General features: G+C 41.1%; 1 protein-coding gene across 7 annotated transcripts in view; it reads left to right on the forward strand.

Annotated features, from left to right (window-relative positions):
• gbf1 (golgi brefeldin A resistant guanine nucleotide exchange factor 1) overlaps positions 1 to 18,856 on the forward strand; it is a 186,265-nt gene that overhangs the window by 110,386 nt on the left and 57,023 nt on the right. For 5 of the 7 annotated variants that reach the window (XM_033012557.1, XM_033012563.1, XM_033012558.1 and 2 more), the window contains 5 exons: positions 6,300 to 6,418; positions 9,614 to 9,722; positions 12,367 to 12,427; positions 15,545 to 15,599; positions 17,858 to 17,893. In XM_033012557.1, coding sequence (XP_032868448.1) covers positions 6,300 to 6,418; positions 9,614 to 9,722; positions 12,367 to 12,427; positions 15,545 to 15,599; positions 17,858 to 17,893 — 380 coding nt within the window. The remainder of the gene's footprint in view (positions 1 to 6,299; positions 6,419 to 9,613; positions 9,723 to 12,366; positions 12,428 to 15,544; positions 15,600 to 17,857; positions 17,894 to 18,856) is intronic. The other 2 variants (XM_033012561.1, XM_033012562.1) reach the window with 1 other exon arrangement.

The raw sequence follows: 18,856 nt of genomic DNA on the forward strand, positions 1-18,856 counted from the left end.
TTATAATATCCCTGAAAGTTTTGCTGCTTTTTGCAATATTATCATTGATACTGTCTTTGTTCACTGGTTAACTGACATTGCTTCACAACTTTTTTTTTTTGTCTTGATAATATGACTCGCTCTTTGCAATCTACAGTAATGCTTAGCAAGTCATTTTCATTGTTCCTTTTCAATGCACAGCAAGAGAATCTTTCATCTTCAGTTAATTGAGTTCATACAAAATTCAGATCCCTGCACTTTAATCACCCATCAAGTGAATTCCAGGCCTTCATTGGTTTACGGTCCTGCAATATTTAGAATTTAATATTCTCATTCTTGTTTCCAGACACCACCATGTCCTCATCTCTATGTCCTTTCCCCTCCCACTTTTTTTTGTACCCTACCTGACCAAGTCACTCATCCTTTTCTGGCTTCTTGTTGAACCAGATGTTTATGACCGTATTACTGCCAACTGTGCCTTCAGTCACCCAAGTCTGAGGCTTTTGAATTGCCTTTCTGGGCCTCAATCCTTTTGGTCATCGGTTCAACTTAATTTAATTGTGATGTTTTAATATCATGTGTGTTGTATATATGTAAATTATTGTAATATAAATGTTATTTCTATTGATGAATGTATTTTTTGTTTCCTGTATTTGCTTTATACTTGGGCAGAGTTTAGCCGATCAGTGACATGGACGTTGAAAAAGATCCATGCTCTTTGAATACATTATGCCAATATATGTCAATATCTAAGTGCTTCTTGCAATGATTTTTCTTTGTGAAAACGAGCCGATGACAGTGGCATGAGTTAATTCATCTGTTTTCGGTTGAATCTGGGTGCGAGAGCTGTTTTTTGAGATGGTCTTTGAACATTTACTCAACGTTTTTGACAGTGGTTCCAAGCATAATTTTCATTTTAATTATCATAATCAATATTCCAAGGCGATGCACTGCTCGAGGCAAAAGATGTTGCTGCACCACATTGGTTCTTTGAATTTTCTAGTTAATCTAAATTTCATTTAAAATTTTTGTTGTAATTTCAATCTTCTCTGATTTAACAAAAGAATTTGAATAGGTATTTAAATTATTGGATACAGTTCCTGTGCACCTGAGAAATGATTAGCAGAATAGCTCAAATAACCAAGGGGACATGTCTGTTACATTGCTGGTAGCTGGTAAGTTGGATTTGGTGATTTTAGTTATCAAATTGTGTTTTCTGATCATCTCTGCAATCAAGAAAAGTAACCTTTGTGTGACTTTTGCTCTTAACATTGTTCAGGTTCAGCATCTGAAACAGTTTCCTTAGATTTGGTGTATCTTTAGATGTCCAATGCCGTGGTAATTTTTAGCAAGTCTCTAATTGAATGGAAAATATGAAGCTCGTACATTGCTTTGATGCTCACAGCATTCCTCCAGTGTGGTATTTATTCCAAAAGGAATTTCCTCGATATCCTGGAGCTCCACTCTTGCTCCCCCTCCCCCATTCGTAACAAGGACAGAGTCCCCCTTGTCCTCACCTTCCACCCCATACAGCATATAATCCTCCAACATTTTCGCCACCTCCAACGTGATCCCACCACTGGCCACATCTTCCCATCCCCACCCCTTTCTGCTTTCCGCAGAGACCGTTCCCTCCGAAACTCCCTGGCCAACTCGTCCCTTCCCACCCAAACCACCCCCTCCCCAGGTACTTTCCCCTGCAACCGCAGGAGCTGCACCACCTGTCCCTTTACCTCCACCTTCGACTCCATCCTAACAGTCTTTCCAGGTGAAGCAGAAGTTCACCAATCTCATCTGCAGTATCTGCTGTGCCAGGTATCAACTTCTCTACTTCGGCGAGACCAAATGCAGGCTTGGCGATTGTTTCGCTGAACACCTCCGCTCAGTCCGTCTTAACTTACGTGATCTCCGGTTGCTCAGCACTTCAACTCCCCCTCCCATCCCCAATCTGACCTTTCTGTCCTGGGTTTCCTCCATTGTCAGAGTGAGGCCCAGTGCAAATTGTAGGAACAGCACCTCATATTTCACTTGGGTAGTTTACACCCCAACAGTATGAACATTGACTTCTCTAACTTCAAATAGCCCTTGCCTCCCCTCGCTCTCCCCCTTCCCAGTTCTCCCAACAGTCTTTCTGCCTCCGACTACATTCTATCTTTGTCCCGCCCACTCCCCTGACATCAGTCTGAAGAAGGGTCTCGACCTGAAACGTCACCCATTCCTTCTCACCAGAGATGCTGCCTGTCCTGCGGAGTTACTCCTGCACTTCGTGTCTACCTTTGATTTAAACCAGCATCTGCAGTTCTTTGTTACACATGTAAATTAACAAATAAATTAACTGATAAATGAAGAGGAGCAATGTTGCATTATGAATTACAAATTTTCCGTTTAATTATGTCCTTGGAAGAGAACTGGAAACCTGCTCTGAATTAATGTTGTAACTTGGCATAAAATATCAGTGTTTACTGTAGCAGGTGATAATTCATTATAATTTAACTAGATTTAATAATTGTAAAGTAGTCATAATAATTTTATAATGATACTCTGTTTTGTAAAAGTATTTCTTAGTGCAGGTTAGTGGTTACTGACCAGGAGAATTGACAGCCACATGAGGGAGAATAGGTTACAGTGAAATGTGTGGCAAAAGGGATTAATGGGTTTGCTCTGAGAACTAACATGGACTTGATGGGCCAAATGGTCTCGGGAAATACTCGGGAAAGGAAGTAAGGCATTTTCATATTGTATTGCATGTGTGTTCGTGGATTCGCAATACAGTTTCAATAAGGCGATAGTTGCAAATCTTTTGAAATTTGACTGGCCTCAAGCTTGGAAAACTGCCAACATTACACATGTTAACTGTGCATTCCCTCTGTTACATTGATACCATAAATGCACAGTCCAGGGAGGACAACGCCTACTCTGACCCCAGTCAGTAAACTTAGTCCAGACCTGCAAGCATGATTACGCTTGCTATGGGCACCAGTTTCATTATGCTGTATTAATTGATGAATGTATATGACATAACAAAAATGAGTGCACAAAATTGTTTTTGAGTTCAGTCTTTCATGTTTGAAGAAGATATCTGAAAGAAACATTTAAAAAAGAAGTTGACCCAGTTATCAACATTGGATCTCAGCGATTACCATTGCTCATTGATGGAGATGCTGTTGAGTGAACTTAAAGCTTCAATAAGAGATTAGTATACAAACTTAAAGCACACGGCATTGGGGGTTCAGTATTGATGTGGATAGAGAACTGGCTGGCAAACAGGAAGCAAAGAGTAGGAGTAAACGGGTCCTTTTCACAATGGCGGGCAGTGACTAGTGGGGTACCGCAAGGCTCAGTGCTGGGACCCCAGCTATTTACAATATATATTAATGATCTGGATGAGGGAATTGAAGGCAATATCTCCAAGTTTGGGGATGACACTAAGCTGGGGGGCAGTGTTAGCTGTGAGGAGGATGCTAGGAGACTGCAAGGTGACTTGGATAGGCTGGGTGAGTGGGCAAATGTTTGGCAGATGCAGTATAATGTGGATAAATGTGAGGTTATCCATTTTGGTGGCAAAAACAGGAAAGAAGACTATTATCTAAATGGTGGCAACTAGGAAAAGGGGAGATGCAACGAAACCTGGGTGTCATGGTACACCAGTCATTGAAAGTGGGCATGCAGGTGCAGCAGGCAGTGAAGAAAGCGAATGGTATGTTAGCTTTCATAGCAAAAGGATTTGAGTATAGGAGCAGGGAGGTTCTACTGCAGTTGTACAGGGTCTTGGTGAGACCACACCTGGAGTATTGCGTACAGTTTTGGTCTCCAAATCTGAGGAAGGACATTATTGCCATAGAGGGAGTGCAGAGAAGATTCACCAGACTGATTCCTGGGATGTCAGGACTGTCTTATGAAGAAAGACTGGATAGACTTGGTTTATACTCTCTAGAATTTAGGAGATTGAGAGGGGATCTTATAGAAACTTACAAAATTCTTAAGGGGTTGGACAGGCTAGATGCAGGAAGATTGCTCCCGATGTTGGGGAAGTCCAGGACAAGGGGTCACAGCTTAAGGATAAGGGGAAATCCTTTAAAACCGAGATGAGAAGAACTTTTTTCACACAGAGAGTGGTGAATCTCTGGAACTCTCTGCCACAGAGGGTAGTCGAGGCCAGTTCATTGGCTATATTTAAGAGGGTTAGATGTGGCCCTTGTGGCTAAGGGGATCAGAGGGTATGGAGAGAAGGCAGGTACGGGATACTGAGTTGGATGATCAGCCATGATCATATTGAATGGCGGTGCAGGCTCGAAGGGCAGAATGGCCTACTCCTGCACCTAATTTCTATGTTTCTATGTTTCTAATAAGATACAGATAAAATAGTCTGTAAAGATAGTGAGTAGTGGAATCAGGTTAGTATTGGTCAGTAGGCACATAAGTAGTTTGCCCAAGTGAGGAATGTATTTTCAGCATGCAAAATCAAAAATTTACTTCCCTTTGTACTTTTGGTATAAATTGTCAGCAAGGAAGTTGCTAATTACTGTGCCAGCAGCTGGAACAACTGCACTTTACAGAAAAGGGCAAAGTTTTAGCTGGTTTAGAGAATGGTACAGTTTTGAACTACAAGATCCCAACCAGCTGCTATGTATGTGAATCTGATTTATAAACTATATCTTGGTATTTTTATTCATTTCTTCACTTGCTGCCAGATTTAGATTTCTTAGAAATAAGAGTGTCCTGTGACAAATGGATACATTATGTCCTTGCACTGGAGTACTGCTATAATAATTATCTAAACATGAACGGTAATAAATGATGGCATTGTTGTCTAATGCCTTGTTGCCAGCATGAGTTGGGGCAGAACCCTCGGATCAGATTAATGCCTGGAATTGTGCCAAATTGTTGCTAAACTTCAACAAAGTAGCTTATTTGGGGGGGGGGGGGGGGTGGTTTATGCTACTTGTATAAAATGATCACCTGCCCCCTGTCTATACGTGGCAATTTATTCCCATCTTTTATATATATTAAAATCAATAATGGAAAAAAATCAGTGACACCTCCGATATTACTGTGGTCCATCCTTGGTGCTATGAGTTTTGCTGTTCGCTTCACTGTTGTGGTCATTGCCAGTGCCTTTGTGTAAAAATTGTGGCGAACATCATCCTTGGCACTGCTGAACACAAGGGAAGTGTTCAACTTTGAACTGTCATTATATCACAACATGTTAGTAGTATTGCATTTCTTTTTGAGGAAGTAAATTACATTCTGTGCAGTTTAACTATGTAATGCAGTGCTCAAGATCTCCTCACAGCTGAGCCGTGCAGCAGCTTTTAACTTGGGCAAACAACATTACATTTCCTTTTAGCCACTCAACTAAGTCAAAACAAAACCTCTGTTCTGCTTCCAGCCAGCATGAAAATGTATTTTACTTAGCTCTACTATTCTGGATTACTGATTCCTTCCTGATCAATGGCAATTACTTTAAACAATTAGGCCTTATGTGACAGTGAAGTAGTGTGAATTTTTTTGTTTTTCAGTTCTGTCATTGTAAAGTTATGCTTCAGCTTTCCAACCTGTAACTGTAATTGTCTATATTTTTCAATAAATAACTTAAATTGCAGAAAGCTCAATGCTGTTGAAGCAGTAAGATTCATTAGTCAGGTATTTTCACTGATGTAATCTAAAACCTTTTATTCAGCCAATTCTCCCTTTGTCTAAACTTTCTAAGTTAACCATTTTGTCTTGACGTATATATGCACAGAGTACACAGCTAATTATTGCCATTGCTAAGGTACTTGACAGCAGCATCTTAAATCTATTCCTCATCCACACGCTATGGACGGATAATTTGAAAGATTATGTAAAGTCTGTGTACTTAGCAGGAATGTGAAAAATACATTGATGTTGAAGATGCACCGTGGCATATAGTAGTCCCTGTTTGGATAAAACCCCCAGGACCTAGACCACAATATTGCCAGTTTGTTTCATCCCAGTCAGAAGATTATATTTCCTACTAAGGACGTGAGGTTGTGAAAAGTCCATGACAAAAGTGTCCAAAAGCTACAGTCTCTATGCTTAACCCTATTTTAGGTTTGTTCCAGGAGTTGATTCAAAATTTAAAAAAATGCCAGTGCACTTTGACCAATAATGAAATTAATCCTGAATCACTCTTATGTTGCAAAGAAATGATGGCGGATCATTGGTTTTATTAACAGCGTTAAACTCTGAAACATCTATAGTGCAAATTTTAAACTGACTAATTAGAAGTAGCTTTAATTTGCTCAATATTGTTAATTAAAAGTTTAAGGATGTTAATACTGAAGTGTTTTTTTATGCAGACCCCCATCATGAAGGTGCAGCAGAGGGAATTGAAAATATGGCTGATGCTGTCACACATGCTCGTTTTGTGGGCACAGACCCTGCGAGTGACGAAGTTGTCCTAATGAAAATCCTGCAGGTAATGCTGCCTGTTAGTTAATGTAAAGAAAAACAGCGGAACCAATTAGTTACTGGTATTAAAATGAAATCTGGTTACTTGGCCAGTAATTAGAGTAATGATGTATTCAATTTCATTCAAATCCATGTGGGGATTCCATGTTTTGGCTTCAGGATTTCTCCTTTGTCTCTGTTGTGAATCAGGGGATTACATAGTACTCTACATTGTTCTGATTAATTCCTTCTCTTGTCCTCAGCTTACTTTGTCTTTTTGGTAAATTCTTCCTCTCCTAATAAGTTACATGGGCACAATGGATTCCATACTTCAGCCGTTTGCTTGGAATTCTAAATGTATAATTGATGGAAGTCGGTTTACAATGTGCACATCATCAATACATGGCATGATATCACTTGCTTGATATCACATAGCATGATATGGTGGCCCTAGCTACTCCCCACCCATACAATAATCCTCTTGCCCTCCCCCCCCCCCCCTCCTCTCTGAACACCCACCATTCAGCTCCTCCAACCTCATCTACTGTATCCGCTGTTCCAGGTGTCAACTTGTGTACACCGGCAAGATCAAGCGCAGGCTCGGCGATTGTTTCGCGGAACACCTCCGCTCAGTCCGCATTAACCTACCTGATCTCCCGGTTGCTCAGCACTTTAACCCCTCCTCCCATTCCCAATCTGACCTTTCTGTCCTAGGCCTCCTCCATTGTCAGAGTGAGGCCCAGTGCAAATTGGAGGAACAGCACCTCATATTTCGCTTGGGTAGCTTACACCCCAGCGATATGAACATTGACTTATCTAGCTTCAAACAGCCCTTGCTTTTCCTCTCTCTATCCCCTCCCCTTTCCCAGTTCTTCCTCCAGTCTTACAGTCTCCGACTACATTCCATCTCTGTCCCGCCCACTCCCCTGACATCAGTCTGAAGAAGAACCCAAAATATCACCCATTCCTTCTCTCCAGAAATGCTACCTGTCCCGCTGAGTTACTCCAGCATTTTGTGTCTACGTTCGATTTAAACCAGCATCTGCAGTTCTTTCCTACACATGATATCACTTCATGTGAACATGTAGGACAAGGACATGTTGGTTGGTTAATTCGCCACTGTAAACTACTCTTAGTTGCAAAAAAGAACCTAAGGGAATTGATGGCATGTGTGAAAGAGAATAAATTGTAGGACCATTGTGAAATAATGAGCGCAGGAATTAAAAAAAAAATGGGATTACTCCCCTGGTTGCTGACATGGACCTGACAAGCCAAATGGTCATCATTTGCATCATTATAACGTTAGGGATAAGTATGTTTGGCTTGAACAAGAACAGCAAGACTAATTTCGGAGGAGGCGCTGTCCTGAACGGCTGCCTGTCCTGCAGCTGTCCGTTTTTTTCCCCTTCTTTTTTATTATTTTTAGTACGTTGAGTGTGCAGTCAGGGGGCCTAATCTTTTTATGTGTGGGGGGTGGTGGGGGGGAAGGGGGAGGCGCTGTCCTGAACGGCTGCCTGTCCTGCAGCTGTCCGTTTTTTTTCCCTTCTTTTTTTATATTTTAGTACGTTGAGGTGCAGTCAGGGGCCTAATCTTTTTATGTGTGGGGGTGGTGGGGGGGAAGGGGGAAACTGCTTTCGAGTCCCTACCTGGTCGGAGTGGTATGCCTTCCTCCGAGCAGCGACTTCGAACCTGTCCTTGGCGGCCTACCAGCGGTCCTGGAGCGACGTTTCCCTGAGGGGACCTGGCCAGAACAATCGGCTTGGCGGCGGCGGCAGAACACCTTGCGTGCTTTGGCGGCGGCAGCAGAGCGCTGGAAAAAAGGCCCCGTGGTCCCTAGTTCGGAGGCGGGCGATGCCTTTCCTGGCGTCGGCCGCGCTGAAGAAACTCCAGGATGCTATGGACCGCCGAAATAAGAACAATGTGGAGCCGCGGTCTCAGTGGAGCGGCCAGCGCGACGCTGAACGTTACATCCCGGGAGCCTGGGATCTCTTGCTGAGATCGCCCGTGTGCGGAGCTCCGTCCGGCGCGGTCTGTTGGCTTGGAAGCCGCGGTCTCCGGTGGGAAGGCGGCCGTTCCTGGCACCCCAAGCCGCTGGGGGTTTTCCCGACGCCGGAGCACCATCACCCGGCGAGAACATCGGGCGCCGTGGCGGCGACTGTGGAGGCCTCAATAGGCCCGACTTTGGGTGGACAAGAGGATGGGGACTGGACTTTGTGCCTTCCCCCACAGTGGGAATCACTGTGGGGGGATGTTTTTGTGTTGAACTTCTTTTTGAATGCTATGTTGTATTTTTATTAGTGTGCTGCAAGGACATCAGAATTTCCCCTGAATAACAGGATTAATAAAGTTTAATCTAATCTAATCTAATTGAATTTTCCCCAGCAAACATGAGAAAACTTTGAGCAAGCTGGACTCTGCCACTGGATTCTATGTGGTCCAAGAATGGAGCATTATGACAAGCACAAATTGTTATGTAATGCATGGTGCTTCACCATGGCTGAAATATGGATGACCTTTGTCATCTTGTTTAAATTGTTTTTGATAGTCACCTCTGCATGAAAATGCAAACTGCTAACATTTTCCAATTATTAAATTATGTGTTTTTCTGAGTTGCAAATATAGCGTGGGAGTGAATTTTTTTCCTCCATGAGCAACTACAATATACACCAACCTGAGAAGAGTAATCTGCATCATGACAACTTTTTGGATCCAATTAGTGCTGAATTTAAGTAAAAATTTGCATTTCTAGTCTTGAATTTACTGAGAATTGGGGTTATTTGTTGCGAGTGCAACTTTTAACTTTGGGCCCTGAGTGGTGAAAGCTGCATTGGTTTGTGATGATTGGTTTTGGTTAACATTGGTTTTCAAGAGAGAGTTAGATTTAGCTCTTAGGGCTAAAGGAATCAAGGGATATGGGGAAAAAACAGGAACGAGGTACTGATTTTAGATGATCAACCATGATCATATTGAATTGCATTGCTGGATCAAAGGGCCAATTGAAAATACATCGTATATTGATCTCCGCTTTTAAAATTAGTTTGTTGATGAGCTTTCACAGCAGGTTTATAAAATTAACAAGGGATTCCGATTGATCTATTTTAATACAGTGTAGGATAAAGCGTGCATAATTCTTGAATTAAACATTTGTGTTTATTTCTGAAAAGGTTTTGCATTGAATGGCTGCATGGATCGAAACATGAACATTTTGCTTTATCATTTTTAGGTCTTGAGAACCTTACTCCTTACTCCTGTTGGTGCTCACCTGACTAATGAATCTGTTTGTGAAATTATGCAGTCATGTTTTCGAATATGCTTCGAAATGAGGCTCAGTGGTGAGTTTTCTTGGCTGTGTGCCTGTTTCTCTATTATCTTTTTAAGTTTTGTATTCTTGTTTTATGATGACTAAGTGAAGTAATTAATTGGCAACTTTACCAGATCACACATGCAGTTTATCCCACATAGATTGATTTATTTTTAATCGAATTTTGATTTTTTAATAATTTGAATCTATATACATAGTTTATGAATGTCCCTATCAGTGACACTTAAAAATATTTTCTCATTTCAATCTTAAAGCCTGCTCTCAACTTGGAGTGTGCTCTGTCTTGTTGATGAGTGAGGTATGACTGCATGAAGACCCGGGATGTGCATCCATACACTTTGCGAACCGTCCCCCTTTCTTCTGGTGTTCTCTTTAGTTTTTTGTCTAGATGTATAGTGGACACAGGCCCTTCGATCCACTGAGTACACGCCGACCAGCGATCATCCCCTACACTATTTCTATCCTACACACTAGGGACAATTTACAGCGGCCAATTAACCTACAAACCGGAGCTCCCGGAGGAAACCCACACGGTCACAGGGAGAACGTGCAAACTCCATCCAGATAGCACCCATAGTCAGAATCAAGCCCGGGTCCCTGGCACTGTAAGGCAGCAACTCTACCGATGCTTGACTGTACCACCCACAGTGGGTTAACAACTGAATCACTTTTTGTTGTTGATCTGAAACCTGGTGGCTTGCTTCCTGTTCCCTCCTTAGCTGTGCAGATTGAATTCACCGGACGATCCACCCCTTTAAAAAATGTTCGATTTGTATATCTATGCGGCACCAAACCAGGTCCTTCAGCCCAACTCGTCCATGCTGATCAAGTTGCCTAACCAGACGGCACATATCCCTGAAGTATGCAAATAGTGAAAGTAAATGCTGCAGGTTGGTACAATGTGCTTTGCGGCAGCTCATCACTATAGTTAGCCCACAGTTTAAGAGTATATAGTGGCAAACAATTATAATGATGTTTATATAGATAGGTACTGATGAAATGCTGTGTCCTTCACTCTTATACAGTTTGTGATAAACTCTAGATACAATTATTTGAATAAAACCAGTCTTGATCATGAATTGGAGGAGAAACATATTTTAAATATTACACAAACGTTATAGCAGTCTTTGATTGAAGCTGCAAGGACATTCCACAATCAATAATTATTTTGTGGGAAAGACGAGTGATCAGTTGTTCTTGCTGGTAGTTTTACTAAATTGAAAGGATCTAAGCATAAAACTGGGACAAAGCACTATTTAATTAACAGTTAGACTGATCAGAGCAGGTAGTTTGCAACATTAGCAGTAGCAACATTAAACTAATCAGAGTAAGTAGTTCGTTTTTCTTAATTAGAAAACATACTAAATCTGCAACTGACTGGCAGATAGACTTATTTTATGGGCTGGATCATCCAACCTAACACACCAGCCACTCAACTTCTAGTTGTGACTGCACCAGCAAGAAATATAGATAGATAGATAGATAGATATAATTTATTGCCACACAACCATTCAGTCCCATTGAAATTCCTTCCAGGTTTGTAGGCTGACTCCATGGTAGATTCAATGTTGCCTTCACACATGAAGGATGGTGGTGGTGATGAGGGAGGGGAGGGGAGTACTCCTAGTTACTGCAGGTCAGATAATCTACCCCCCCTTAAATGACTCTCAAATAACTTGTTCCCACTTAACTGCGCATACTGAATTCTTATAGCTATGTTGGAATTCTGGCAGGACATTTTGTGTTTTCTCATGGCCACTCTTCATCCTTTGCCCATCCCATTTGTGCTTTAAAAAGGTCTCGTCTTTGGTGTCACCACTTTTTATGCAGTTCACTTGCTCAGTTTAGCTGTTTGCTGTTTATTAAGGAACCATGTTAAATTCTTGGAGTTCTTGCAAAATCAGGTGTAAAGTAAATTTTATTGCAGCTGGGTTTAATGTATGCACTTTTATCCCACTAGGTTGATAAAAGGCATAGTGTTTGGAAATATAAATAACTAAGTTAAATAAGTTGAGTGAGTGTGCCGCTGGTAAATTACTAAGCTCAAGTGGAACAAATTCATAGTGCCTCATGTTAGGAATATTTGTTTCATGATATTTAACTAACCTTCAATGTGGTTGACGTAAGAAATATTTTGCATAAAAGGGGCATTGCTGGTTGGTGGTGTGTAGTGTTTGGTTGCGTTCCACACAGGCCATTAAAGGACCTTTGCAGCATCAGGACGATCCAGGTTTTCCATTCTAGCTGCCTGTTGAAGATTTAACCCTCTGTGATGAACATTTCCTCACTTTAAAGTCTTAGAAATTCGAGATTAGAAATGGCTTTCATCAAGATTTGACTTTATCTGTCTCTGTTAGAACCATATAAGTAATGGACGTGTGTTCCGAAATGTGTGCCTTATATTAAAAGCAGTAAAAGGGCATTTGTGCTGTAAAGGGATAAACAGACAGCTGCTCGCAAGGACTGACAGTGCTGCAGTGCCATCTTCCTTCTGTTTGTGTCTGACAAATGCATTGAGTTTAATTTAAAATGGTTTAATAAGCTCTGCTTAATCCTTAGTAAACAAAACTAGGAGGGAGGTCTACTTGTTGGAGCCTCTTGATAATATCACAATGCATAATGACACCTGTGCTATTTGTTTTTTCTCTCTGCAGAGTTATTGAGGAAATCTGCTGAACACACACTGGTCGACATGGTGCAGCTGCTGTTCTCAAGGTAGAAATGCTGAGATTAACCTGTCATAGTTCTCCTTTGGGGCTAGCCAAGGGCAACTATTTTGTGTGTTGATACCTTAATATCAAAAAAGTGGACTTGCTTCATTATTATTGTTTAGATTTCATCAGTGCAAATATAAAACTTCTATTGATCTAAAATGGTCTCTTAAATTTTCAATTGAACAGTGGTATTGTCAAGCTATAATTATTTGGAATTGAGTTAATTTTTTCTTGTTTATGGTGGTGTGAAATGCTTTGAAGATCTGTGTGATGTTGCCTTTTGAACATATTATTTGGTTTGTGTGAATCCAAGTTTTTGTTCAGTAACAGTTTTATCATCCTAGCCTTCTATCACAGAATTTATCAGCTTCACATTTCCTCTTTCCATTCTCTCTGGCTTTACACTAGTTGAACTGACACTTAGCTCCTCTGCCTCCCAGATTACTGAGCCAGCCATTAGGCTGTATATACTAGTATTGGGTCAATTTTGTCCTCTGACAGTGGTTTATATATGTATGAATAATGTAAGCTGACTTTAATGGACTGGATATCCACAGGTATTTTGTCAGTTCAAAGCAGCTGCCTAATCTATTCAAAGCACAATAAACCGGGCAACTTAACCTTCATTCTCGGGATCAGCTGGGGGTAAGCCAGTATTTCATCTGCAGCTCCTTCTGCAACTCATTCTGAGTCTCAAATTTAAGTTTCTATGTTAATTGTGGCAGAATGTGATACTGTTGCATTGTACCCTTTGCACACCAAGATGACCATCTGGAGAGCGACTTAGCAAGTTCGTGACCAAGTGGATTTGGAACTGCCTGCACTATGCTGGCAGGGTCATTTGATGTAGCTACTGCCCAGCTGATCCTCCAAGCTCTCTTTATATGATGTTTCATTCCACACAAATTAGTTGCTGTTTTTTTCCAGCGACACTATTATTTTGTGTCCAATGCAAGTAATACTTTTGATATTGAAGATCAAGAAATTGATCTGCATTTCAAATGTTGTCCATTGTAAATGCTTATCCACAGTCTCTGCTATACTTTGCCCCCCTTTGTGCTTTTTCTCTGTACCAGTGAAGGAGTATCTATCTTCCTTTTGCGGCCACAGGAAAAAAAAATTGGAAACAAGGTTTTACAGGCCTCTTTAGCATGCAGCTGTAGTCCTGTAATATATTTGTTCCTGTCATTTTTTGTGATATAAATAGTATTCTTTCTCTTAAAATGTTGCATGCACACTGTCAATAAGATTTCTGTTCAGGTGAGCAAATATGGTTTCACATTTTTATAAATTACTAGAAGTGGAGCCTTGTCTGCTGTTCGGACAGAAATCTTAGAAAGCAATTTACAGTTAATTTACCTGTAAATTAATTGATAGTAAGCGTGCAGCATTTAAACGATAACCCTTTACTTTAAAAAGTCTGATTATCGTCAGATATTCAATAAATTATGAGAAGAAACTGGTATCTTTAGTTTGTCCAAAGAGTTCTGTCCATTCTCTCTTTTGTTATCTTAAATTGGTTTTAATATACAATTTAATATTGTGTGTTTTGTTTGTCCAAAACTCTCTCTGCTTTATTTTTCCGATATTGCATGGTTCATTTTAAGGCAGCTGCACTTTATTACAAAGACACTCAGTCCCACAGCTTTACTCCTTAAAGGAATATGAAACTTGGGCAGAAATGCATGGATTGCATGATCTAGCACCTGCTCTCTTTGCCTAATAATCTACTTCATGTGGTTTTTAACATTGGTGTATTAGATTAGATTAGATTAGATTTCCTTTATTGTCATTCAGACCTTTCGGTCTGAACGAAATGTTGTTGCCTGCAGCCATACATGTAATAATAACAACACACAATAAACACAAATTAACATCCACCACAGTGAGTTCACCAAACACCTCCTCACTGTGATGGAGGCAAAAGTCTTAGAGTTACTGTCTCTTCCCTCCTCTTCTCCCTCTGCGCCGAGGCGATACCCCACCGGGCGATGGTATCAGTCCCGCAATTCAAGTTCCGCGGCCCGGGGGTGGTCAAAGCTGCCGCCCTCCAGTCCAGCGGACGCAGCTGTTGCAACGGGAGCTCCGGAAAACAGGCACCAGCCTGTGCCCTGCGAGCTCCCGACATTGTCTTCCACTGGCCCGTGGCCGAGCCCCGAATCCAGGTCGCCGCCGCCTCAGCCGCCGGAGCACCATCTCCGCCCCGCACCGGGCCGCCCACACGGCAGCGTCTCAGCCCCGCACCGGGCTGCCCCCACGGGAGCGCCTTCCAGCCGGGAGCCGGTCCGCCCTCACCGGAGCGCCTTCCACCCGGTAGCCAGGCCACCCACACGGCAGCGTCTCAGCCCCGCACCGGGCTGCCCCCACGGGAGCGCCTTCCAGCCGGGACCCAGGCCGCTCACACGGGAGCGCCTTCCAGCCGGTAGCCGTGCCGCCCGCACAGGAGTGTCTCAGCCCCGCGCCGTCCGCCCTCGCCGGAGCGCCGAGTCGTGCCGCTGCCCGGACGTCGCCACAGCTCGAAGACGGCCAGCCTCGCGTTGGTGAGTCCTGGCTGGCTCTACCTCCGGACCCTCGAGGTCGGTCGCAGGTTGGAGGTCGCCAGCTCTGCCATTAGGCCTCAGCGCAGACGGGGGAAGAGAAGGGGGATACGACAAAAAAGTCGCATTCCCCCGAAGGGAGAGACAGAAAGCCCTGTTTCACCCCCCCACCCCCACACACATAACACCACCTAATAACCAAAAAATTTACTAAACTAGACAAAAAAAACAACACAAAAAAGTAAAAACAGACAGCCTGCAGGCGAGCCGCAGCCGTATCACAGCGCCGCCACTTCCACTTATATATTGCTAAGTAATTTATCTCGTGTTTTCATAAGTCTATGTATTACTAGCCTTGTGCAGCACGAAAGCAGGCTCTGTGGCCCAACTCGTCCATGCTCTCAAAATGCAATCGATGCTAATCCCATTTGCCTGCATTTGGCCGAATCCCTTTATTCCTCTCTTTCTAGACTCTACCCTTGGAAAAGGTTGTGACCGTTCTCTTATCTATGCCTTTTATTACTGAAACTATTCTGTGGAATTTACTTTTATACTTTCTAACGTTTGTTAATGTTCTGCAGGTTACCTCAATTTAAAGAAGAAGCCAAAAGTTTTGTGGGAACCAGTATGAAGAAGGTAGACTGATATTTTATTTTCCATTGATTCCATGGTGGCTTTTAGTTTAAATAGGGCTGTGTGTTTAATTTACTTCATCCTGTTTTTGTGTGTTTTCTTTGCTTGTATGCATTATGATCTTGTTTTGACTGCTTTGTGCCTGGCAACGCTTATTTAATGTTTCTCAAAGAGTTCAGAATTTTAAATAAAAACATTTAAAAGGTTGCAATGACACTAAATCATTATTTGACAGGAAATTGAGGCTTGAGTGTTCTTTTGGAATTTTCCCAATATATGGAAAATGCCCCTTTTATAAATGGGAAACTGTCATTTGCACTGTCTTAATAATTAATTTGGGCATCCAGTAGTTTACTTACTTTCTGCACTTTTGAGAAAGTCTGTCTGAGTACTGGTGTAAATGCTACACAGAAAATCAATCTCCTTTATTGTTCTCAAAATATTAAAACAACTGCAGATGCTGAAAATCTGAAACAAAAACCGAACTCTAGAAACATTCAGCAGGCCAGGCAGCATCTATGGAGGGAGAAACCTAATCAAAGTGTTGGGTCAGTGATCCCACATAGAATGGGAAAGTGAGATGACAGTTTTAAGTTGCTGGCAATTCTGTATTTAAGGTTTGAGTTGTTTTAAGATTGAGAATATGTTAAGTGATTGTGAGTGAAGTATGGAAGGAATTTGGGGAAACGCACAACTGTTCATCCACTTTGACTTAGTCTGTTCCTGTTAAACTGACTGATTTGATTTGCATTAGCAGAGCATTGTGAGACATCTTGGGAGTCTTTGAAGTCGACCTTTTGCATTTTTAATTCCATTGCTGCCTGCCCCTGAAAGTTCAGCTGCATTTATTTTCAAATTATATATTTCATGTTGGAACTTTGCGCTTCTGGGCACTTTTGTTATATTTAAAGACATTGACTAAGTAAGCAAGAAATAAATGCAGTTCACAAAAATCTTTAAACTATTTTGAAAAACACTTTTTCTTTTGTCCTCGTCTATCTGCCTCACTGTTTGTTTTACACAATATCTCAAATGCACACATGTACCTTTTGTTTTCCGAGAGATAGATCCATGATTTAGGACATTAATTCAATACCTCCAACAAAGGCCACTCGTCAAGAGTCAAGAACTATAGACCTGATTGTCAAGTTCGGGCTGATGTTGACTGGACATCTTAAATCTTCTTACACTGTGGTGTTAATTATCAGAGCATATTAACCTGCTGCCAGTAGATTTACCTATCTCTCATGCAATTGACCTCGCTGGTTTCCATCCCAATGTTGTCAGGTTTGTTTAATCTTAAAAAAAAAAATTTTAATACGAAGATCATGGAGGTATACTTTAACCAATGTGACACGAGCATCATTGTTATGTTCTGAGTCCTTCACAAAATTGTGGCACAAAATAGACACAGGAACTGCAGATGTGGGAACCGCGAGAGGAACTCAGTGGGTCGGGCAACATTTGTGAAGGGGAATGGACAGGCGTCTGGAAGGGTCCAAACCTGAAACATCGCCTGTCCATTTCCCATCATAGATGTTGCCTGACCAGCTGAGCTCCTCCAGCACTTTGTTTTGCTGTTGTACAGAATACTTGTCTTTGAATAAATCATCTTTCCTATTGATAAATATAAAATAAAATGGGACTTTTTAAATGGAAGTGTGAGCATGCTGAAAACGTTTAAGAAGTTTGGCGCATGTGTAAGATGGCTAGTAATCAGGAGTAATGAGCGGACTTCTCCCTGTGAAGGTTCAATACATGGTTTTTGTGCTCAACATGACTGTCAAGCAGTGCAAGAAATGGATATGCGGAAATGCAAATACTTTTTTTTGCAAAATGCCATTATCAAAACATACATTGAATTGTATTTTTATACGTTTCTTTTTGATGTTTGGCTTGTTGGAATGGAGGTAATTAGTAAATCCAAATAAATCTGTAGACTGAAGTGATCTAAGGTGTCCTCATTTTAAAGTATTTGATTATGTTGCATGGTTCGCATCAAGCACTGCATGAGGTGATGGTCATGTTTTGAAGTTCCTCCTACAAATGGTTTAGATGGACATCCTAAGGCATGAATTTGTGTCTTAAAATTCATACATGGCTATATTTATAAAGAGGATCCGTAGTTTTGTATGCTTTCAAATGTGAAATAATTAAAACGTAGTTGAAAGTTTAATTGAGATTTTTTTTAAATCCCTTATCACAATCATTTTACAACTTTTTAATTTACTATTTACTGGCAACATTTTTTCCCCCCTGAGGCTTACACTATCATGTGGAAAAACAAACGAGTGCAGGTAAGGATATTAGACTGATGCAAGCTTTGTCAGTGGAAGGAAGGTCCCAAAATCAGAATACTGTTCACACAAGTATGGGATTTAGGATCCTGGATATCTGTAATTTCATCAAATAACATTTACAATCTTGTAATGAAATAATTTAAAAAAGTTTTATTTAGAATTTTGAAAAAGTAAATCAAATATATAGGTGAAAATGTCCTGTTGTTTTCTCCCATACATTCAAAAATCCATTATTGGGGAGAGGTAGAATACATATTTTCCATCAAATTGACGAGCTCTTGTGCCATTTCCCTATTAAGAAAATTATTGGATTGGAGTCACCTAATATGCACATAGTTGTTCCTTAAGCAGCAGATGCTGGTCACTTGAAACGATTGTTGGTTGCACTATGAACTGATTGTATGATACCTCCCTTTCTATACACTAGTAGATTTGGACAATTTGAAATCTGATGTTTCTTGCTATAATTTCTGACAAGCAACAGTATGTAGATGGAGTTTGGTTTGTTCACAGCTACTATACCATACTGTGCCAACAAATCAGACCTTCAGTATATTATGAACTATTCAAAATATAAATTTGGTTCTTCCATTGTGCATTTGTTGAACATATCATAAGCATTATGATCTTTTGCTGTCGTACTTTAACTGGTCTTCCATTTTCTATATCAAATTTGATTTTATGCATTTGCAGAGAGGATCAGTTTACGTGTTTGTGTACATCAATATTACTGAAATCCTCATTTCTATCTTGAATGCCTTTTATTTCCATAATATTACCAAACAGCTCATTTAAAGAATATGGGGTATTCCTGATAATTTCACCTTTGCTGTATTTGGTGGCATCCCCACATAGCACCATTATTGATGGATCTTTCAGAAATATTTTCCTATCATTCCTCCGTCTGCATTGTGATTTACTACTGCAACGACGTGCAGCAAAGAAAAAATATTTGTAACT

The sequence above is a fragment of the Amblyraja radiata genome, chromosome 37 (genome assembly GCF_010909765.2).
Source record: "Amblyraja radiata isolate CabotCenter1 chromosome 37, sAmbRad1.1.pri, whole genome shotgun sequence".
Lineage (NCBI taxonomy): Eukaryota > Metazoa > Chordata > Chondrichthyes > Rajiformes > Rajidae > Amblyraja > Amblyraja radiata.